The sequence below is a fragment of the Gopherus flavomarginatus genome, chromosome 3, assembly GCF_025201925.1.
Source record: "Gopherus flavomarginatus isolate rGopFla2 chromosome 3, rGopFla2.mat.asm, whole genome shotgun sequence".
Classification (NCBI taxonomy): domain Eukaryota; kingdom Metazoa; phylum Chordata; order Testudines; family Testudinidae; genus Gopherus; species Gopherus flavomarginatus.
In genome coordinates, this window is record NC_066619.1 from 158,762,718 (window position 1) to 158,787,104 (window position 24,387).

The window sequence follows — 24,387 nt, forward strand, 5'->3', positions numbered from 1 at the left end:
GTCACTAGGATATATTTTAATTTGCTGGCCACAAAAGCTCCCTGCAGCTAACTGTTACCAGTCAGCAGGTATAAATTGAGGTCCACAGCCTCAGTATTCTAGATATGGCAAGTAGGCATGGTTCTACCTTTAGCTTCTGGGCATTGTGTGGGAGCAAGGGTCAGGAGGGCATATACTCTAAATGAACAGAAGGGGAATTGGGGGGGCATAAGAGGACCTTTTGGAGCAAGAATGGCCTGGTTGCTGGTCCCCAAATACCGACAGATTGGATGACAGTGGGACAACAGAGCGCATCTCTATCCAGTTGTCCCTTAAGTTACAAGGTCATGGTCTAGTTCCTCTTTAGCCTCCCCTCCTCCCCCATTTCTGCCAATGGGATAAAAGAATCCTACAATCTCCCCCATCCCTCACATCTCACCTTGGGATGAGAAAACATATAAACAGGATGTTCAAAGCCCCTGGGATCTTTCAGCCCACCCCCAAATAGTCATGTAGTGGAAAGAGGTAATGAAGCTGGAGTGTGTCAGTGGTGAAACACCTTGCGGTAAGAATGTCATTTCCAGCTTTCAGAACATCCCTTCCTAATTATATGGTTTTGGAAGTGAGCCAAGTTGATCGGAGAAAAATTTTGGCTCCCCTATTAGGCACTCTGACCAAAAGTCAGCCCTGACAATTACCAGTGTGGTAGATTAGAAGTTTATTTTTCCCACTCACCACCACCAGATTTACACAAGTGTAATTCCAGTGACTTGAATGGAGTTGCCACACCATAAAACTGACAGCAGAGTAGAGAATCAGGCCCTAAAACTTGGGATCAAAACCACAATTGCATTTCACTCTAGAGTAACCTACAGAGAATAAAATCTATAAACACTGCAAGGATTTGGATATGTAAATTATGATTTTATATGGCCACAGTAAAGAGACCGTTCAGAGGAAGTTATTGCCGAGTGGGCTAATTTCTGTGATCTCCTATAGAAAACCCTAGTTATAGTAATCACTGACTAAAAGCACCCATAGTGTTTTGTTTTTAAGAAATGCTGCCGTTTTAAAATTGATCTGCATCAGCACACCATCAGCTCCAAGACCTTCAAACAAAAACTAGCAGTTGGGTCATTTCAGATCACAGCAGTGTATTCTGTGATAGGAGTTATACAGACAGCACCACTAGGGGAGTCAGTGCTCACATCTAGCAATGGCTGTGGGAGGCATTAGGCCTGTAACTGTCTGGAGAATCATCCTAGCACATTGGCTGCTGTCCTTTTCAAGGAATTTAGTCTTACTGTCTTGACAATGAAACCTCCCTAGTAAAACAAACCATGCCTCTGTCCTCCCTCACTGGTACTCAGCCAATAGCAGCTAAGGGAAGATGGTTTTAAAACCAGACACAGCTAGAAAACAGATCTCATTTAACAGAAACCATGCACTCCTTTGTGCTGCAGTGCAAAATTATTCCAGAGAGAAAAGCTCTACCTTATTCAGTCCGTGGATCAAGTCCAGCTGTGGCCTGGAGATTTATTCTCCTCACATATACTGACATACTACTCTATGTCTTGGCACTGATTTTCTCTTCAGTTTCAGAAAGAACAGAACCAAAAGATCGAAATATCTTTAAAAAATGTGGAAAGAAAATATAGACTATAATATAGTATGCAGCTCATATCATTTTAGAGCCTTAAAATGAGATAAAATTTACTATTAGCCCAAATGAAAGTTTGTTAGAACATAAGGGAGACAGAAATTAGTCAACAGAAGTTTGAGAGAAAAAAATATTATTAGTACATTGTATTTAATTGTTTGGAAAGAGCAGATCTCATCTACATTGCAGCGTATAATTATGTAGCATGTAGATTTAATGAAAGTTAAGACTTAGCTCTAATAATAGATACTACAATAGATATGTTTAAAATCATAAAATACATTTGTTTTAAAGAGATTTTTCAGTAAAATTGCTTGTACAATTTAAAAAAGTATTATAAATGCACACACACCTGTAACAGTAAATATCTGTCTACTAATACACCCCCTGAAATTGTCTCTGCCCTGTCAGAAATCAGTCACACTTGCTCTGGACTATTACAATAATTCAGTTACTTTTACTCTCTGAAGTGACAAGTGATGTCAAAAAGTCAAGCTAGTCCAGCATACAATCCACATCTAGCAGGAACACCTTTGTTTGAAATGACATTAGGTATTACTAATAAATAGTGATTCATCTTGTTTTAAAGCACTGCCATATATCAGGCTGCTGCTCATGTGAAATATTTTAGGAACACTCGAACCAGAGTTTTGGTGGTGGTTGTTTTTCTTTGCGAAGCAAGGGGTTGCAAGCTTGGGTAGTGGGGAGATCAGGGACAGAGTGGGGAGCAGGAGGGGATAATTGCAGCAGAAACAGAGTGCAACTAATTCTATTTACTTGTGTCTTACAAGAATGTCCATTTTACTCAGCAACTACCCAGGGCTCCCAGGTTCTGCAGCTGTAGAGCAGCCTTGCCATGTGGGCTGCCCCAGACCAGGAACCAAAGAGCTTCCAGGGCATCCCAAATACCCAGCCGGCCCGGCAGTCTGGAAGTCCTGTGGTCTCCAGTCTGGAGCAGCCAGCATGGGGGGTTGCCCTGGAGCTGCAGATCCTGGAAGCCCATCCCAGGACTTCCATATTCCCTGAGGTGGAGCTGGGAATTGAACCCTGGTCAGAGCTAAGGCTTCCAGGGTCTCCAGCTCCACAGCAGGCAGGGAACCAGGTAGGTTTCTGACAGAATCCTGCCTCTGATTCAGCTAAAGTTCATCAAACCCAACTTGCTTTCGCAAGAAATTTCAAGTTTGATGAACTAGTACAGGGATAGGCAAACTATGGCACGCGTGCCAAAGGCGACACACAAGCTGATTTTCAGTGGCACACACACTGCCCGGGTCCTGGCCACCAGTCCGGGAGGCTCTGCATTTTAATTTATTTTTAAATGAAGCTTCTTAAACATTTTAAAAACCTTATTTACTTTACATACAACAAAAGTTTAGTTCAGGGCTCGGCAACCTTTCAGAAGTGGTGTGCCAAGTCTTCATTTATTCACTCTAATTTAAGGTTTCGCGTGCCAGTAATACATTTCAACGTTTTTAGAAAGTCTCTTTGTATAAGTCTACAATATATAACTAAACTCTTGTTGTATGTAAAGTAAATAAGGTTTTTCAAATGTTTAAGATGCTTCATTTAAAATTAAATTAAAATGCAGAGACCCCAGGACCGGTGGCCAGGACTTGGGCAATGTGAGTGCCACTGAAAATCAGCTCATGTGCCATACCATAGGTTGCCTACCTCTGGTTTAGTTATATATTACAGACTTATAGAAAGAGACCTTCTAAAAACGTTAAAATGTATTACTGGCACATGAAACCTTAAATTAGAGAGAATAAATGAAGACTTGGCGCACCACTTCTGAAAGGTTGCCGACCCCTGGACTAGTATTTTCCAGTGGAGTTTCTGACCAGTCCTACTAGTTTCTTTGAATTGGAGTGTGAAGAATCTTCCCTGTAAGCAGCTCTCCCCTAAGGAAATGTGATGTGGCAATATCACAAGAGAAATGCATACAGCTCTCTGCTCCTGAGAGAATATAAACAGGTTGCTTTGCAAGTGTCTTTATTTACAGTAAGGGTCAAATTCTGCCCTGGGATGTGCACTCACAGCTCAGTAGGAACAGCATGCATGTATCTAAAGGCAGATTTTGCCCTTATCTGTTAGATTAGAATATGCTTATGCAAGAATATGCTAGATGATTCTGACCTATACATGCAAATACAGCTAACCTATACACAGTATTCTGTCATATCAAATCTGGAGATGTGACAGAGCAAAGGTGAAGAGAAGTACCACAGCCATTTTTCAGGAAAGATGACTGAACTTGAAGAAACAGGTTCAGGGAGCAGGGTTTGCAGCAGGGATGGGGAGGAGACAAGGGTGGTTTTTAATTTCAACAGAAGATATCATTGAGGTGGCTTAAAAGATTTGCTTTGCCAAAATAGCCCTGGCACAGGAGACTGAAATCTCTATTGCAAGCTATTGGCTCTGCCAGTTATCACAGCAAGACAAATTCATTTAGGCTAACTTAGCAGTTGGAGTGGAGATGGGGCTGGGCATGAGATTAGAAAGAGGCCTGAGTAAAGCCAGATCTACACTCAAAATTTTGCTGGTATAGTAATGGGGGTTGAGGTGTGATTTTTTTTATTATATTTTTATGCTGGCAAAAGCCCTGGAATAGATGCATTTATCACATCATAAGAGTCCTTTTGCTCGTATTGTTTATTTCAGCTGCAGAACTGGTATAAATTATATTGTCAAAAGCTCTCTTTTGGCAGTATAGGTTGCTTCTACACTAGGAATTTTTGCTGGTATAGCAAACCTTTCCTAGCATAGAAGAGGTCCAAGTTTATAATGCATTTTACTCTCAATAGCATTGCAGATTCAACATAGCACTAAAAGAGGGACCCGGATTCTATAGAATGTTTTACTAAATTCCAATTAGTTTTGTCTTTTTCAAAGTAATGGGATTGTATTAGTTACATGAGGTCCAAACTGGAAGACAATGGGGCTGTACAGGTGCAACTGAAGGTCTAACGTGACCTGAACAACTTTTAATACCAGTGATGATCTATGTTAAGAACACAGCTAGATTCTCAGATCCCAGGTTGATTTTAATCAATTCACTTTTCAGAGTCAAACAGCATTTTAAATAAATAAATAAGATGAATTATTAGCACTTTACACAGCCTTCCATTGGTGGATCTCAAATGGTTTTACCAATCAATTAATTAAGCCTCACAAAATCCTTGAGGTAGGGGAGTAGCATCACCATTTCACACACAGGGGAACTGAAAAGTTAATCAGAGCCAGAAAGAGAATCTGGATCTCCTGACTCCCTCTGTCACAATTAATCTCCTAGATCAGGATTCTCAAACTTTGTAAGTGTGGACAAGATTTTAATAGTGAGATTATCTTTCTCTCACAGAACACTTTCCCTCACATGCATGATCTTGTGGATCATGGATTTCTCTCCCATTTGCAATGACATAATATCCCTGTGTTATATTATTTCTTACAAGGAAAAAGCAGAATGAGGGAGGTATTTATATATTTCTGTCTTTGTAGTAGTAAGTACTTTGTTGTTTTTAAAACAGTCAGTCACACTGTTGACTCTTGGTCTGCATTTTTTTCTCCGCAATCCCATCCATTCCACTCCTCTATACCCCTTGCTTCTCTGCACTTGCTTGTTTGCCACTTGGTCCTCTTCTTCTCCAGAATGATTCCCCTACCACTGGCCTACCTTTGACACTACTACATAAACTTCTCTGCAGAAGCAGCTGAAAAAAAGACCTGGCGTCATATGATCAGCCTGTTTCACTGAGAAACTAATGCAGTAGCCCACAGTCCCCACACTAAGCCCTAATTTACCCTTATGGAACTCTTACATATTAAACATGCATGCAGATGGCATAGCTTTATGGGGGGTGGGCGGTGGGTTTAATCACAAACATTAATAGTAGCTTTTGAAAAGCCAAATGCAAACAGTTACATCTATTTTACAAAAGGAACCAAAAGGGAAGAGCAACTTGGTCTTGCAGAGCAGTGATTCTTAAGGCCTTGCAATTGGACATGAATCAATTAATCAGGAAAACCTTCAGGATTCCTAAAGGCAAGAAAATAGCGGAGGACAATCAGGAAGAATTGCAGCCTTTCAAGTCTGAGATACCACGGGCAAGAGGAAAATCATAAACGCTACAACCCGAGAGTGCAACACAGCTTATGCATTTTTAACTTTAGCTTTCTTTTAACTGCCAGCATCAGCTCTACAACTCAAGCCAAATGGCAGGAACTGATCCATTCTTAAATGTTCCTGTGCTGAGCTGCTGAGTCAGGAGGCACAGCCTCTTTTAAAGATATTCTGCCAACCTTAACATTAACAATGGAAGTAAAGAAAAAATCGGTAGGGAACAGTCAAATACTAAAAATCAACATTAGTCAGGGATTTGATCTTCAGCTTTGAGCACTGAGCAATATGAGAAAAGACTGCACTGGAAAATAACACTGAGATTGCATGGTGCTTTAAAATACATAGTCTCAAATGTTCTGCATGATATAGTTTGTGTTTGCTTGCTGTGAAATATCCATTTGGGAGTTTAGTGCTCTAATTTGTTTGCTTATGGCTCCACCATTTTACATGCACAGCAAATATTCTGTTTTTTATATAGATTGAGTTTTATTTTCCCATCCCCAGCTAATTTTGTGGGAAGATCTTTTTTCCAGATTCCGCCTGGTGTGCTTTAGAAATGTAAACAGCAATCGGAAAGAAAGAAAGAAAGAAAGAAAGAAAGAAAGAAAGAAAGAAAGAAAGAAAGAAAGAAAGAAAGAAAGAAAGAAAGAAAGAAAGAAAGGATTTAGAAGAAATAAACTTAATATCCCTGCAGAGTTCAATCTTCCTAAAGGTATATGGGATTAACTGAAACAGTCAGTGAAGAATTCTCTCCACTGCAATACATTCTGATGGCATAGACACATACTCTGCGATAAACCTTAATCTTCCAAAAGGTAGTTGGATGTAAAGAACTTACAATTTAAATACATTCACATATGGCTGAATACACTAGAAGCAATATTCTATATATACACATGGTGAATTCTGAGGGTTGCGTGTGTACACACATGCAAACACATTTCTATCAACAAAAACGAACCTTCAATATGGGAACAGTTTTAGTTTTAAGACAAAAAAGGTTTATTTTTAAAAAAGTTTCATTAGTACAACCCCTTTTACCTGTACTGTTTTTAACTGCTGGGTCTGTAATACAGAAGACTGGGCTGCAGTATTTATCAGCTGACTTCCCGGCGTCAAAGAGGAGACACCAACGACAGGCTTCATCTCTGGCCTCCCTCCAATAGTAACTACTTTGATCTGCTGGGCAGGTACCTTGGAGTCTCCTGCCTGAGCCTGAATTGTGGCCTTCTGAGTCTGGGGTAGCTGGTTGTGGGGTAGTGCTAAGACAATTGGCTGGCCAGCCTTTCCCAAAGTTGTCACAATTAGCTTTTGCCCTTCTTGTTTAATAGTTTGGTTGCCAAGTTTAAGATCAGTGGCCTTGTTCAGAATAATCTGATTGGCTGAGATAGTGACAGGAGTCTGAGCACCAAGTTTATGGAGGCCACTTTGCAAGGTAGATTTTACTGTTGCATTAGTGTCAGTTTTTGTAATTGTGGTATTCAGTGTAACTTGGCTTGAGTGATTGCTGGGCACAGTAGCTGGCTCTGTGGTGGCTGTGGTTGTAGTTGCAGAGTCACTGGCTGAGCTTATGTTCACTATTTCTTCCAGTTCTGTTTCCATAGGAATAGCATCTCCCATAGGTGACGCCACAATAACAGCCTCAATGCTATCATCTTCCATCAGAGTTATACCAGTGTCCATTATCTCCTCGGGGAGTAAGCTGTTCACCTCTGCTGATACCACCTCCATCGTAGATGTTCTGGCAGTAAGATAATGACCAGGCACTGCAACTATATTTAAAAAAAAAAATAAAGTTAATTAGTAGGTCATAAATTATTAAACTCTATGATAACATACATTTCTGCAAAGCTTCATGAATAGTATTACCATAGAGGAACATAAGTGCACAAATACTGGAGGTACAGGAATTTTAGCAGAACTATATTTTCAGGTGAAATTGATTCTTTAATATTTTTACTTGAATTTCCTTTCAATCCTAATTTAGATCAGACCTCCTCCAGTAGCACTGCAATACACCCACATCTCCTTAGGACAGAGAAAGCCAGGAATTAAAATGTAAGAGTTCATGAATGGTTTTAGTGGTCACACATGCCAACATTCATTACCAAGCTGTCATTCTGTGGAGTTGTTTGAAGTAGTGAATGTGCTAATTGTTCACTTGTTTACAAGTATTAATTTCAGTGATCTCAGCAACAGCACATGGGAAAGCAGAGCTATTTTAGTGACAAACTTAGTTACCTATTGAACTTGATCACCAACCCATTTGAGAACCAAGCCAATAGTACTGCTTTTCAAAGCCGTGGGTGATTTCATGCTTCGGTTGTCCCACGGGGTGGGGGGAAAAGCACAGCTCACTTGTTCTATACTTATTAGAAAAGAAAGAGCCTCAAATTGTGACTGTAATATAAAACATCCAGTGAATAAATGAACTAATCTGCAGGACACAGCAGGGTGTGCTGAATTGATTAGAAAGAAAAGCAAGCTTAAAAAAATAGAATTAGCAGTGGGTTCTATACATGTGAGTCTCAACTTGAAAAACCTTGAAGGGGGCAAAATGAAAATGGCAGAATCTCCTGTAAATACGATACAGAAGCATAAATATTGGACTTTCCATTAAAAAAGTAACATATTGTCAGACAACAATGACCAGCATTTGCCTCCTTCCATCAGCTTACTTCTTTCACCTTACAGTGGATGGTCACACTATGTACCCACTTATCATTTACAACATTTACGCTGAACCTCAGGGTGTAACAACCATAACACCTTGCCCTCACAAACCTGGGTTTGCACATTGCAGAGCCAAGTACAGGGGTGCCATTTTTACAGCACTCCCATTCATAATTAATGGATTATTATTGTGGATGCTTTAAAATGCATGGATTAAATGCTGAGGTTGCATTTACTGATTACAGTGCCATTGTGCACCTGTATTTGCACCATTTTATGATAATAGCCAAACTGACCATAGAATAACTGTAGATTGTTCACCCATGAAGTACAAAAGCTAGGGAAAAACTGCAGTATGTTATCTAGTTTATATGCTGACCGGCTGGTGATGAAAGCAATTAACAGAGTCAGGGGTTCCCACTAGCTTCTGTTTATTTTTGTTCATTAAAATGTTGTAAGAAAACTATACAAGAAAAAGATGATCAACAAAACATTTTTATGGTGCAGCTCGGAACTTACAGGTCATTAACAAAGAGTTTCGCACCAAATACACTTTAAGAACTGAGAATCTTGGGGCAGGTCTACACTACAGACTTACAGCGCCACAGGTGCAGGTGTGCACCTCTAGTGCTTCTGGTGAAGACATGCTACACCAACGGGAGAGTTCTCTCCTGTCAGCTTAATAATTCCACCTCTGTGAGAGGTGGTCGCTATGTTGGTGGGAGAAGCTCTCCCACCAACATAGCACTGTCTACACCAGCGCTTAGGTCGGTATAACTACATCACTCAGGAGTGTGAACAATCCACAACCTTGAGCGATGTAGTTATAGCGCAGTAATTTTGTAGTGTAGACCAGAGCTTGGTATTAATGACTTTAGCCAAGTTTGTTTTCTATAATAAACTTGATGGGAAATTTGGGATCTTTTCATAACAATACTTAGCATTAGAACTTTATTCTTTGCCTATTTTGGGAAAAAGCTAATTTTTTAACATACCAGTGTTTAAACCAAACTCCCTTATTTTTTTTTTTTTAGCAACAGTGTAGGAATTTTTTTGTATGGCATCACAAACACAGCTTGTTATGAACAAAAGTAGACTTTGTAGGAATTCTATGGCCCTTTAAAACAAAAAATCAATGTTTTTGTTGCCATCAGGGATCGGAAACTTTTCTATAGCTAATTTAAGACCTACCAGTTCCCTAGGCTAGTAACAAAAGACCACAGAATCTAGTGGATAAAATGCCAGTTTTCACATTTCAAAGGTTGCAAGTTCAAAATTTGTTCCTTCAAATATTTTTTCTACTCTTTTAAAGCAAGGAAGTAATGTATGTGATGACAAATATTTCAATGTTAAAAAAAGCCAAGCTAAAAAGTGACTGGTTGTTTAAATGGTTAAACGAACAAGTCTCTAGTACTAAAAGCCATTTAAAATGACAAACCCTTTTGCAACATGGTTGATTTAGTAGCTACCATATAGTTATCTGGCTGCACTGTTCCTTTGCTAAACAGGCTTTATTTTTAATACATGAAACGTTATTAATTATGCCTCATGTAGGCAAAACTCTCACTCATCTAAGAGAAGCTCGGTCCACAGAGCATCACAACACAAATGCACAAACATGCCTATACTTAGTGGCACTTAAGTAACCCCTCAACTGCAGCCACTAAACCCATTTTATTTTAAGTGGATTTTCTTTTAAATGGATCTCAGAACATGATAAAATAATGCACTGACATTAACATCACTAATAAATTATGCTGCCTTTATTTCTCACATTATACCAAGCTTCAGCTACTAGTGTGAGATAACTTACTCATACGACCCACAGGCATACCCACAAATACACAACTCACTTATTGGCAAGCACGTAAAACTATTTATTTCTCTGATGTCACTGCCAGAAACACCTCCTTTGGAAAACTTTGCTTCTCGGATGATGGCAGCACAGTCTGTAGCGATGCCATGCCTTGTAACCACGGGTACAGAAAACAATACTTCTTGCAAGGACATATTAGATAGTAATGCCACACTGCTGCTTAGAAGATAACCCAAATTATCAGACAAGACTTACCATAGAATAGGAAAATACAAAATCAGCTGGCAATGATTCAGCACTGGTGTGCCAAGACCACTATCTATCATGCTGACCAACATGGTCTCATCATTTCCTTGTGCTCTCCCATCTGTCTGTATCCACCTGCAGTCTCTTGTCTTATACTTTGATTGTAAACTCCTTGGGGCAGGGCCTAACTTTCTGTTCTGTGTTTATACAGCACCTAACACAATGGGGGCCTGGTCCAGGACTACGGCTCCTCGGAGCTACCCCAATACAATAAAATATACTTCCATATTTGGAGGTACCCAAAGTTGCCATCTTTGGCTGCAATGACTTTTTAGGAGAAAGAAAGAGAGAGGAATAGGAGAAAAAGGATAAATGCAGTGAGCCTTGTGGATGTGGAAAAATTGTAAAGAGTCTAGCGGAGAGCAACAAAAATGATTATGGGGCTGAAGCACATGACTTATGATGAGAGGCTGAGGGAACTGGGATTATTTAGTCTGCAAAAGAGAAGAATGAGAGGGGATTTGATAGCTGCTTTCAACTATCTGAAAGGAGGTTCTAAAGAGGATGTATCTAGACTGTTTTCAGTGGTGGCAGATGACAGAACATGGAGTAATGGTCTCAAGTTGCAGTGGGGGAAGTTTAGGTTGGATATTAGAAAAAACTTTTTCACTAGGAGGGTGGTGAAGCACTGGAATGGGTTACCTAGGGAGGTGGTGGAATCTCCTTCCTTAGGAGTTTTTAAGCCCTGGCTAGGATGATTTAGTTGGGGATTGGTCCTGCACTGAGCAGGGGGTTGGACTAGATGACCTCCTGAGGTCCCTTCCAATCCTGATATTCTATGATATGCAAAAAACAAGGAGATGACCCACCTTCTTGTAGGAATAGCTCAGTAGTTTGAGCATTGGCCTGCTAAACCCAGGGTTGTGAGTTCAATCCTTGAGGGGGGCCACTTAGGGATCTGGGGCAAAAATTGGTCCTGCTAGTAAAGGCAAGGGGCTGGACACGATGACCTTTCAAGGTCCATTCCAGTTCTAGAAGATTGGTCTATCTCCAATTATTACCTTTATTACATGTGGCTATAAGAACCTCTCAGTAAATTTAAATCCTGATCCCTATTCACTACTTTATATATGATGAATTTCTAACAAACTGTTATAGCATTACAATAATTTGGTATATATTAACATTTTCACTGGTAAAAATGCAAACCAATAAAGGTAGATAGGATTCTTTTGATGAAAATTACAGAATTAATAGAATAAGCTGTGTAGCACAAGTTAAATGTTAAAAAAAATCAGAATTTTTAAAATACCAAAGTTAATTACATCTATGATCCTTTCCCATTCCCTGTGACCTTGCCAAAGTAATTTCAAACTAATTTACTGAATGCAATTTTCACCGGTAAATAATTTTCCTCACAACAATCCAAAGGCAGTTGGTTAATTTCAGGCATGCAGCTAGTTTTTATAAATCTAAAAGTAGCTACATAAAGTATACATCAAACTTTCAACATAATCCCCAAAATGAGTGACATTCTCTTGTGACCAGCAGAGCCATTGCCTTGTGCCAAATAAAATGAAACAGCTTTGCCAGATACAACAGCTGGTAGATCCTTAATGCTGAAAAAAAAACCTACTTCAACGCAGTGTGCAAATCCTATAGAAGCACTATTTAGAACTGTGTGGGCTCAGAGAATAATGTCACCATATTGAGCAAAGTACCAAGAAAGCCCTTACAGAAGTAAGGGTTTCAGAATCCAAGCCCAAAACCAAGAAAATCTCAGCAAGATCTTTCCACACTAGGATATAACTAGGATATAACACTACCACAACCCCTCAAGAGTAAAAAACCAACCCAGATGCATTGGGCCACATCTGCTACTCACGTTCAGAGCAATATGATTCTCCTAGGTTTTACACTAGCCATAAGCAATGGGACAATACAATACAAGGTTACTTAGAAAAATAATCTTCTTGCAGGATGAGAAGAAAAGATTGTTAAAATCTTTCAGCTCCCAAGAGACAGAAATAGAGAATGAACTGCTCAGAAATGCTACAACAACTCAAATGTGCAGAGATCTCTGCATGTTGTTTGTAGGGGGACGAGACAGCAAATGTGAAAAATTGGGACGGGGATGGGAGGCGATAGGAGCTCATGTAAGAAAAAGACCCAAAAATCAGGACTGTCCCTATAAAACCAGGACATCTGGTCACCCTATGTTGTTTGTGCCCCGTAAATCCAAGTCTTCCACAACTCAATGAAATTAATGGGAGACTTTCTGTTAACTTCAATGGACTTAAGATGGTCTCTACTGAGGAGGACTATCCAAGATTTCCTCTGTAGTGTTTTGCTTTTTGGACTGATAGTGGAGAACCTCACAGATATAGTTGTTCCCTGAAAGCCTAATAGTCTCTAAATACTCTCTGGAAAATACGTCTCTGGAAAATATTTGTGTCCACTATCAATGAAAGAAATAGAGCAGTATGTAGAACTCTCCTTACAGACAGATAATGGTGGCATGTCATCCTTTTTTGTAAATGAAAAAACAGAAGAAAAATTAAAAACACTAAAATTTCAGCTGTCTTAAAAGCCCTACCAATTATAGGCTGTGGTCAGGTTTGGTGGATTGTTTGATTTTTTTTTTTTGCAAAATTGTGCACAATAATTTAGAGCAAACAAAAGAAGCATGTAGAATTTTAATATGGTTAGAAGCATAAAACATGATTCTTTGTAAATAATTAGCTGAGATAACAAAACTGCACTGCAGTTAATTAATTTCTGAGAAGTGAAGAGAGGCTGTAGCTCCAAAATCAATGTTGGTGAGATAAGGTGGGAAGGAGAGGGTAAGAGAAAAAAAATAAAGTCTCCTCCATGAGTTATGGTCTGCAGAACTATTTTTTAAAGCTACTAATTTGGGCAGTGTGTGGTACTTAAGTATTGAACCGATTGTTGCTGAAAAAAATCTACTGCAGAAGCATAGACAGGTTATTTTCTTTACCAAAATAGTAAACCCATACCCAAATGTAAAAATAATAAGATCCATGCAGGAAACAATAATAGTATTTATAAACTTATGTCCTGCTTTTGTTTTGAACAATATACCAACAAAAAATACAAAACTAACAAAAAAAACACAAAACAAAAATGGGATTTCTCAGAATACAATTCAAATTCTAGTCAACGTCCATGAAGGTTTTAGTGGCACATCTAAAAAGGGTACGAAAAAGTAAGCAGCCTAAATTCCTAACTTTGACCTACAAAGGAAAAAAAAAATTGGAATATTATTTTTTGTTTCCTTGTTATGTATAACAGAGGAAATGATTTTCATATGTTAAGCTGTTTTATATTAGAAATTCAGATCTTGTATACCCGGGAAGAGTTAATAGGGGAATTGAGAAATACTAAGTTATGACATTAGAGATACCAAGGAAGTAGATTGTTTAAAACTCTATTTCTCTTAATACCTTTCTAACAAGCAAGAGAAAGAAAAATCTCTTTTTGTTAAGGATACAACATAGCAATCCCTTCAGTTAAGGGCTGCGGAAGCTCTGACTTCACTTGAGTCACTCAAGGAATTTGTCATCAAAAGCAGGGAAGACAATTTACTTGGCATTCCTGATATTTTTAAGGCAAACAAGGAGAATATAGAGCAAGGTAAGGTAAGAACAAGCCTTGTTTTCAAGCCAAAAAAAAAAACTTAAAAAGATGAATAATGAGTAAGGGTGTTCAGACCCTTCTTTCACAAACCATAAAGGAACAAGTAAAAACACAAATCCTTTTTCCCCTAAGAGGGGATTAAGAGACAATAGACCAGTGGAATAAATATGTAACAAACACAAATTAAAAACAGACCTGCAAGGCAGCTGGATTTTATGACCGGTTCTGTTGAACATATAATGCAAGAATAGAAAAGAACCCATTCAGATGTCACACTTTACCAAAGTTATTAAGATGTTAATCACTGCTACAAGATCAAAGTATCAAAGTTTTACATTCCAAAATAATAATTAGGATTACATTACGCTTCACTAACAAAACAATGTCTCAACACAAACCATATAAAAATTGCATTTACACAAAGTACTGGGAAGCACCAATAACATGAACCCAAGATACTATACTATCACTCTGTTCTTGCACTGTCTTAAGGATCAAAAATTCCACCTCCATTTTTTAAAAATTCTTGAAACTATATTAATAGTAAACAATTAGGCCCAAGACAAAAGTAATAGTCAAACTAAAGCAGTGTCTGGCCAATGATTACACCATCGAAACTACGGACTACTGTCTCCTCGAGGCACGGCTTAAAACCCGAGATCTTGAATATTACAATGAGCTGCATACGCAAACTGAAAAATACTTCCCAAAATCTACTCATTAGTAGCAAGTGGGAACCACTGCCGGGCAAGTATGGCTAAGGCATCAATTTCTCCCTTAACGTAAAGTTTAATTAAAAACTGAAGTTTTTAGCCCTTCCATACATTAAGTGAATGTAATCTTATGAGATGTGAGTCTGTAGACAGCCAGCTCCCAGGCATCTATTACAGCTTTGTGCTTTGCAAGGCAGTAACTGAGTGAGATGAAGAAGAACTGGGCAGTTTCACTGTTGTGATTCAGAACCCTATGGGGCGGCAGTGACACTGTCAAGAATTATACCAATTCCATAGTGCTGCCACTGCAGACTGGGAAAGCTGTGAGCAGCGGCAGAAACAGGCACTGGATTTATTCCTGGGGACAGAGGATAAAAACCAAATAGAGGCTGGGGAAGAGGTAGAATAATGAAGACCTCTTCCCATGAGGCCCTCCAACTCTACCCCTGTAGCACCACATAAGGAGGCTCTGTGGAAGCACTGGCCCCCTCTAAACACAGGGGGTACTGGAGGCATAAGCCTACCCCTTAGAGTAGCTACTGGAAGAGGGTTATAGATGTTTTCAAAGAGAATTACTGGTACAGGTTAGCCTCCAAATCCGTACAGAGTACGACCCTGGCGCTTCAACGCATAAACAACGTTCATAGCAGTCACAGTCTTCCGCTTCGCATGCTCAGTGTAAGTAACGGCATCTTGGATCACTTTCTCCAGAAACATCTTCAGCACCCCGCGAGTCTCCTCGTAAAAGAGACCTGAAATAGGCTTCACTCCCTCTCGACAAGCCAAATGGCGAATAGCCGGTTTCATAATACCCTGGAGATTATCCCTCAACACTCCCTATGGCACTTAGCGCCTCCTTTTCCGAGACCCTTGCCTCCCTTAACACGACCAGACATATTCGCTAGAGTTACAGACAGAGCTGGAAAGGGGGAAAGGGAGTTTCTTCTCCCTTCCTGCATCTAGAATGGGTGGAGCTACCTACTAGTCAGAGACTAAAGAGGAGGACCCAAGAGGGATTCAGGGACAACACCCTTGTAGAAATCTAACCACACTCTCCCCCTGCAGCAGTTGGGAATGGAAAAAAGGCCAAGCACTTCAACAGGACTCAGCCAATCAATGTTTTGTAAATTTTTTGTGTCCTGCTCATGATATAGAACATTACAGGAAGGTGGAACAGCACATCTAGAACCCTGATAAAATAAAAAAGATCGACAGGAATGATACAAGCATATTTTCATCAGCCTTCCTTCCACAGCATCTATCTGATTAAAGTAGGTCTATATGGAATATTCCATAGCTGATTTTCATTTCATCAAGTTCTAGATATGCTGTGTCCCCTTACTGTCACATTCTAAGGGTATGGCTACACTTGCAGACGTAGAGCGCTTTGAGGTAAACCAGCCTTCGTAGAGCGCAGTAAGGAAAGCGCTGCTGTCTGTCCACACTGACAGCTTCAAGCGCACTGGCACGGCCATATTACCAGCTCTTGCAACAGCCACAGAGAGCAGCGCATTGAGGTAGCTATCCCAGCATCCAAGTGACTGCAACATGCTTTTCAAATGGGAAGTGACAGGGAGTGTGTTGTGTGTGTGTGGGAGGAGAGAGAGTGGGTTTGGGGGGGCTGAGAGCATGTCAGCATGCTGTCTTGTAAGTTCAGGCAGCAGCAGATCTTGCCCTCCGCCTCCCCTCACCTCTCTCTCTCACACACAGCATTCCACAGTAATGGTTGCTTTGTCTCGAAGCAGATAAGCAACCGGCTGTCAAACGGAGCTTTCAAAGGGCATATCCAAAACAACGACAAGAGTGGCCAAGTGACTTAAAGGGATTATGGGACGTTTTGGGAGGCTGATCAGAGCTCAGTAATGCAACACCTCGTTCACACTGAGGTGGAGTACCAGGAGCACTCTAGCCGTGGAGTCTGAGTGCTCTACATGCCTTGCCAATGTGGACGGGGAATGAGCTAGCATACCCGGCACTGTAACTCACAAGTGTAGCCAAGTCCTAAAACACAGACACAAGTTGTTCCTGCTTTGTTCTTTTCTTCCCACTCAACTCCTTTTCTGGGGAAGAAAGGACAGCAATAATAAATTGTACAACTGTCAGCAGTCCTATGAAATGCCCTACACTTCCAGGCTACTGAACAGTTTTCTACAAAGCAGCATCCTAAAATGCATGGTTATTTAAAAGATTATAAAACATGGATTACAGAGTTATACACTGTAATCCACATAAAAGAAAAATCTCATAATTCCCCAAGTGTGACCTGAAATAGTAAAGAACATTTGGAGGGGGCGTAACCTATGTGTGGCATGAATGAAAAATATAGAGATGTATTTAATAACATTTTAAAAAAAAGCTTGAGTTATGGGGATCTAGTGAACTAAGCTGATTTGTAAGATCACCTGACCTTTTCAACAGAAAACAAAGCCCCACGGTTGTTACCTAATTCTTCTGTACTAGCTGAATGTGCATAATGAGGAGAGATGTGATCAATACATCACATAACAGCTGTGATTCTTCTGCAATTCAAGCCGTAGCTACATTTCATCATGCTGACTTTCAAGAATGTGTATGTATTTTTGTTGTAGCACCTGCCAAACTTCTCAGAGCTGACTAAATTGTTATTTATGCCTCATTGCAAATTCAGGAAAGTCAAATTCCATCTGGTTCTGCTAATTCCAGACATGGAGTGAGAGAATCAATGGGAAACTCCACTTGCTGAGTAACAGTGACTGCCCTTTAATAATACTTAACACTAAGGCTAGGTCTACACTACAGACCTTACAGCAACACGTCTCCCATGTAGCTGCACTATGCCAGCAGGAGAGAGAGCTCATACACCACGCTCAATGAGCAGCGGCAGCTATGACTCCCACCTACATAGCACTGTCCAAACTGGCACTTTTGTTGGTGAAATTTACGTCAGTCAGGAGTGTGGTTTTTCACACTCCTGACCGACAATTGTTTTACCAACAAAAGTGCTAGTTCAGACATAGCCATAGTTAAGGCTAAGAGTTTGTCATGGATATTTTTAGTAAAAGTCATGGACACATCATGGGCAATAAAGAAAAATTCACGGAAACCTATCTGTAACTTTTACTAAAAATATGCATGACAAAATGGGGAGCTGCAGGCTCCCCACACCAGCCGGGGGGCCTGGCTCGGAGCTCCGGGGCACCCCAGCCGCCTGCACTGGTTCTGTGCTCCGGGGTACCCCAGCTGCCTGCTAGAGGTGGCGGGGAACCCTACAGCTCCCAGGAGGTAGGGGCTCAAGTCACAGAGGTCTCTGGAAGTTGTGGATTCCGTGACTTCCTTGATCTTAGTGACAAAATTGTAGCCCTACCCACAGTTACTGTTTGTAGATACCTTTACAGATATAAAGTACTGTTTACCAAGCTGGTTAATTAACACTTCACAGATCTGAAGAAGAAAAATGCCCCTGACACACATGGCTTTTGGCTAATGTATGGCTTGTCCTGCTTAGGAAGGCAGCAACAAGTTGTCAGTGAGCAACTTGATAAATAAGATAACGCTGGGGTTACCAAGAAAACAAAGTTACAAATTAGCTTAAATACCCATGTTTCTTTTGTTCTCTCCCTCCCCCACTTTTAATTACAAGAAATGGTTTTAAGCTGCACAATTACGTTAACATGAAAACCTTAAAAACATTTGCCATTTATTACACAAATATTAAATATTACATTCAGCAGAAAGGAATTGGATACATGCACCATTCACTCCAATAAAACACTGTAAGAATAGTTAGAAGGTTTAATTTTAAATTGGAAACCATATTCCAATTTCACAACAGGCTCCTGTGTAAAAGTAAAGGAAAAGCTGTTAGTCTTTGACCCCTCTTTTGGTTTCATGCCAGCTTTTGTCGATTTCATGCAGTTTCACAGAAACTGAAAAAAAGACCCAGCAATGATGGGCAATATCAATAAACACATGTTGAAAATGTCCATATAGTCAGCCTTATGCTTCTCTACACTCAAATCATCCAATCAAATACGTATTGGACTTCATTACGGATTCTCACCTTAAATTTGACCCAACATTCACATGTAAATGGTGAGAACCCACAGAAATAGCCGCACAACTAAAATAACTGTGAAAACAGCTTTTAGATACACAACATTCCTCAGCAGCTTTTGAAACCCAAACATTATACCACTAAGAACATTACACTAAGAAAGTGAAAAACTATAATCGTGAATCCATCTTCACTGATTTTCATTATCCAAAATGAGAGAACTGTAAAAATGAAGAACATAAATGGGGTAAAGTAGATATAAAAATTGTTTCATTTTTAATTACCTCAAGGGTAACCAAGGCAAAGAAGTTTATTTAGAATATGATGCTTAAGTTTACAGTGCCCCTTTAGTGCCAAGCAGTGGAAGATTTCAGAACGGATGACAATATCACATTAAACACACACCTTGGAACAAGAAATGTTTCAGCTGCCATTCTGGGCCTGATACCGAGTGGCAGGGAGCACACACAATTCACACTGATTTCAGATGGGAATTGCTACACTCAGCACCTCTCACGATCAAGCCCTACACAGTAATTTCAGCAGGAGTGCATCTAAGCATTATTGTTACAGTACAAAGGTCCATTGCAATAAACAGAATACTTAAGCTACAAATTTTAGTAGGACTTTATATAGCATGTTGTGTAATAATTACATAGTATGTTATTGGTGTATCTTAAGAGCGCTGATCCATAAGCAGTTAAACTGCATTTTATAGTTTACTTTGCAGAGTCTTACTTCAGGGAATAGAATACTTACAACACAGATTTTAATGGGGCACTGTATTGCCAAAAAACAGATAATAATATTGCATGGAAAAGTACCTCCCAGTAAAAAGATAATTCCGGATGCGTCTTATGCAACATATTGTTATTCCATCATTAGCTGAATCCTGGTCTTAAAAACAGAGGAAACTAAACAAAAATAATTGCAACACATTCACATTTGGGGGCGGGGGGCAATTTCCAAAAGGCATGAATGGCAATTAGGTACTGTTAAGGCTGTCACTTGAATTTAACTAATCTATTATATCTAGGAAACTCAGGTTCTATCCTACTATTCCCAGATCCTCAACAGAGCTCAGGACAAGCAGAAGAATCTCAGTACAACACAGGTGAGATGAAAATAAGAATTTAATAACTGCAGTAATTTGCAAATATAAAGGCTCTTTTAGCTGAGGATCGCAACGTGCTTTACCAAATATGACAACATCCTCAGGAGTAATGTAAATATTATACCCATTTTACACATGGATTAAACTGAGGCATTAAAGATAGATAAAATGCCTACAATCACATTGCACATGAATCACAAAGCTAGAAGGCCTGACTCCCAATCCCCTGCTCTAGTCACTAGGACGAGTTGTCTCCCCTTTATCCTTCATGATGAAATAAAAACAATCTAATATTACCCACAAAGACATTAAACAGCTGGTGCCTAAATAACCTGGTGACAGTAATATTACAAATACCTAAAGGATTATATTTAAGTTCCCTAACTGGTGCTTGACATGAGTAACAGAATCTTCCCTTAACCACAGGAGTATTTTTAATACACAGTAAAATGTGCCCCAACAATTCAGTACACTAAATAACAGCAGGTATAGGTTTAAAAACAAAATACAAGTAAGATGCCTGCCCATCCCCACATTACTTATGGAATTCACATCAGATTACACGTGAAGGCAAATAGATCATAAGAAAATAAATGACTAATTACACTTCACTAGCAACTCACTGGCCTCATTGATTTATATAATGTAATTTTTAAATTAACCTGATTTTAATTAGAAGTTTGTGGTCTTTTATTTTTGTCTGTGACATGTATGTGTGTAAACAGACACACACGCACACACACACACTTCAAGCACAACAGCATTCCAAATCTAAGAATTTTATTTCTGTGATTTTTGAATAGTGTGGAGGTCACATTTAAGCATTTATTTAAAAAAAGTCAAGGAGCCTTCATATGTCAGAAATGGAACACCACGTATTAATTTTTTAAAAAGAATTTTCTAACATCTATCACACATCAGTTATCTTTCTATCATTAGCAATAAACTGCTAAGCATTTTGAAAATTCACTTTTATCACCAAAAACTGTGCTACTTCCATAAAGAGATAGATAATTATTGCTGGATTCATAATTATTTATTGCACTGCATATCTCTCTTCTAGTTATTATGCAACTGCAAGTGGTAACACTGAAAATATGTGAAATAAGGGAAGATAATGTGCTATGTCTTCCCTTTATAATGCTGTAAGACACATTTATCAGGAAGATCACAAGCAATTTTAATTGCTTTATTGCTTCTGGTGAAATATTTACAGCTTATGATTTTCGGCATCAGGCAAGTAGCAGATGTGATTTCTTATTTACAGGAAATTTGAAACTGACTTTCAATTTCACAAGGTTCACTACTCCTCCTTCTCCCTATTCCTCTTGTGAAATGGACCAATACAGGAACAAAGGAACCTAAAACTCAGAGCTACAAAGCTTTGAAGCTGTTGTAAAAATGACTTTTGTTCCCTTTTCTTTTTGGGAAACAAATAGCGCATGCAACATTTTCTAATGGTTAGACCAGGGAGCTGGGCATCAGGAGACTTGAGCTTTGTTTCCACCCAGCACTGATTCACGATGTAACCTTGGACAAGTCACTTAGGAGGACATTGTGGGGTCCCATTTACCCTCAAATACAGGTTCTATAAAAGTGAAGACTAACAGCAAATTTTTATTCCAATGGAATTGTTTAAACAAAACACCAAACCCTTTGCAGTGCTTGTAACCCAAGCCTTTGCTTTTGAATTAAAACCTAAGTGGTGCTGACTGAAAACAAGACCAATACTGGTATGAGAGACCAGTTTATTTCTAGTGGCTATACTCAGAACCAAATTAGCTATGCTGTTAGATTGATTGATTGATTGATTTTTTGTAATTCTCACTTCATTATGTCAGAAGTCGCAGGTCCACACTTCATACTGTCCCTTTAGCAATCACTCTGTGATTCTGTTTCCCTATCTAAAAAAATTACATACCATCTATGTAAAATGCTTTGAGATTCTCAGGATACTGTCCTTTGCTTTTCCATCTCATTTCTATAAATTCATTTTCTAGGTTTATGAGATTTGTATAGGCACTACCACAATGTGCTGCTGGCTGGTGAAGTGTTGGATTAATAGAGTGAATGATGGCTACTGGCATGCTATTTAACACTATGAGCTAAGATGTGAAAAAAATTTCTATTAATTGTTACCTGTGGGTTGAATTTGCAGAACAACTGCATAACCAAAAATAAAGTAGTCTCGTGTTGATGGACACCGATCACTGAAACTTTCTTATGGATGGACAAAGTTGTCTCTGATTGTTTTTAAATGTTATGCTTGGACCATAACACATGGACAGATAAGCTTGCTTTGTTGGATGGTTTGCTTGTAACTGTGTTGAACGGGACAAATAAATATTGTGCTTAGTGTATCTTATTGTTGATTGATTGTTGTGTGTGTGATAGCTTAGTGGCAGAATTCCTAGGTTTTAATGTCAACTATTACTAGCCCAAACTTGAGCAACTGTGACTGTTACACACCACAGCATTTGTGTGTCAGAATAAATTTTGGATTACAATGCAAGGCAAAGTTGTCCCTATGGAATACAATAGAGAGAATTAAAACCTGCCACTCACTCTGCTCAGAGATGAAACTCTGATTATAAAGGCTGTCTTTTCTAACAGGTGGAATAAAGAGCATACTTCCAAGGGCTCAAATGGTGAGTCCACCAAACATGTCAGCACAGGGTTAAGATCTCTTACTAGAGGGGAACTGTTCACTACACCTTTCAGGAATGTTTTGATAGTGAGAGGGCTGAATGCAATAGAACTGTCCACTGGCAGATGCTACGCTGAGATGGCAGACACATATCTTTATAAAAGACAAGGATAGACTGAGAGATTCTAGGTAGAATAGGTAGCCCAAAATAGATTACATATACCCAGAATGTAGAAATGGATTATTATCTACTATAATACCAAGTAAAAACATTTTCCACTAAAAACTCCCCTCGCACAGAGCATATGATGACAGAATTATTCTATGTCTTGTTATCCAAGCTGTGGCACAGTGCAATTCCAGACTGAAATGCAACCCAAGACTGAGTTCCTGAGACAGCAGGGCCATTGATATCACTAGAAGAAACAAAGACCCCAATGACAAATCTAGGAGATCTGTGTTCTAATACTGTCTGGCCCATGCTGGAACAAACACTCTGCACCATGGTCTCGTTTGGTTAATTTAGTTATTTATTTTTAAATCGCTAACAGAATCAAATAAAGCACTTTTTTCCTCCAGTTTAACAGAAATGCATTTGTGATCCAAATCTGTCCTCACTTGTTCTGGAACAGAACTGAGGACAATTAAAATTGCTGTCTGTCATAAAGAGATCTAGGAAAGGACAGCTCCACTACTTGAACAGCAGGTTCCCCACTGTTTCAAGTACTACTCAGGTCATTCCTGCAGCCTGTGAGCCATTTACTAACACCAATAAAGTTTCAACAGGGGAAGGTTCACTCCTCAGAGTGGAAATTCTTACTGCTGATGAGGCCTTAGGCACTACAGACAGGGCCCTCAAGCTATCTGACACCAATTTTTTCAGCAGGGGTCATCCCTGTCTTTGAAGACAACATCAGCCTTGCTTTGTTCCTTCACAAGGGAAACCAAGAGTTCCTTCCTTGTTTGTGATCTATGCCCTCCTTCATCAGGTGTCCTTGGTGAGAAAGGTATAGACCCTCTGTTGCCTATTGGTGGCAGGTGGTCAAGTGTAAAGGCACCACACAACAAGTGTTGATTGTAGGAATGGACTTCTGCTAGGCAGCACAAACAATGTGAGTGCATGTTTTCCTCTGGAAACTGAAGGGGCAGGAGCACACTGCTTAAATCCATGCTTCGTATCCATTCTTCTGGGATCTTTGGCGGTCCAATCACCCATGACCAAAAAGGATGTTTTTAGCCAAAAGTCCCCTAAAATAGCTTCAGGCACATAACTAGCCGAACAGAACTAGGAACTGAGGTGACTGGGGCCACACAGCACTTTCATAACCCCTGCACTGAACATTCAATGCAGCTGTCCCAACAGGCACTGCTTTCCAGAAAGTTTCCAAAGCTCAGCAGTACAACCCTCAAGAGGGAATATGCAGAGGTATTCCTTAAAGCAGTAGTCCTTTTAAATAATATTCTGTGTGTTGTATAGACACAAACTTTTTTTCAGTAAAAATCTAGTAAAACAAAAGATGAACCTGTAACCTAGTCCTGGCTAATAGAAATAAGTGGAAAATGTAATGCCACAAAAAATCTGCAGATTTTATATATGTATTATCCCCACTGTTACATTTTCACTTTCAAAGAATTAGATTTAAAAAAAAAAGTGATCATGTGAAACAAATGAGAAAGAATCATTTTATTTCCACAAACCACCACCCAAATAAAAATATGAGACGGGTTC

General features: G+C 39.4%; 1 protein-coding gene and 1 long non-coding RNA gene across 6 annotated transcripts in view; both read right to left on the reverse strand.

Moving 5' to 3' along the window:
- LOC127047207 (uncharacterized) overlaps positions 1-24,387 on the reverse strand; it is a 117,417-nt gene that overhangs the window by 52,374 nt on the left and 40,656 nt on the right. The gene's annotated exons all lie outside the window — the stretch shown is intronic.
- The window catches only part of LIN54 (lin-54 DREAM MuvB core complex component), a 62,475-nt gene that overhangs the window by 27,851 nt on the left and 10,237 nt on the right, over positions 1-24,387 (reverse strand). For 4 of the 5 annotated variants that reach the window (XM_050945135.1, XM_050945138.1, XM_050945137.1 and 1 more), the window contains exon 2: positions 6,801-7,531. In XM_050945135.1, the coding sequence (XP_050801092.1) occupies positions 6,801-7,490 (690 nt within the window). In that variant the 5' untranslated portion in view covers positions 7,491-7,531. Of the gene's footprint in view, positions 1-6,800; positions 7,532-8,000; positions 8,123-24,387 lie in introns of those variants that run through there. The other variant, XM_050945136.1, reaches the window with a different exon arrangement.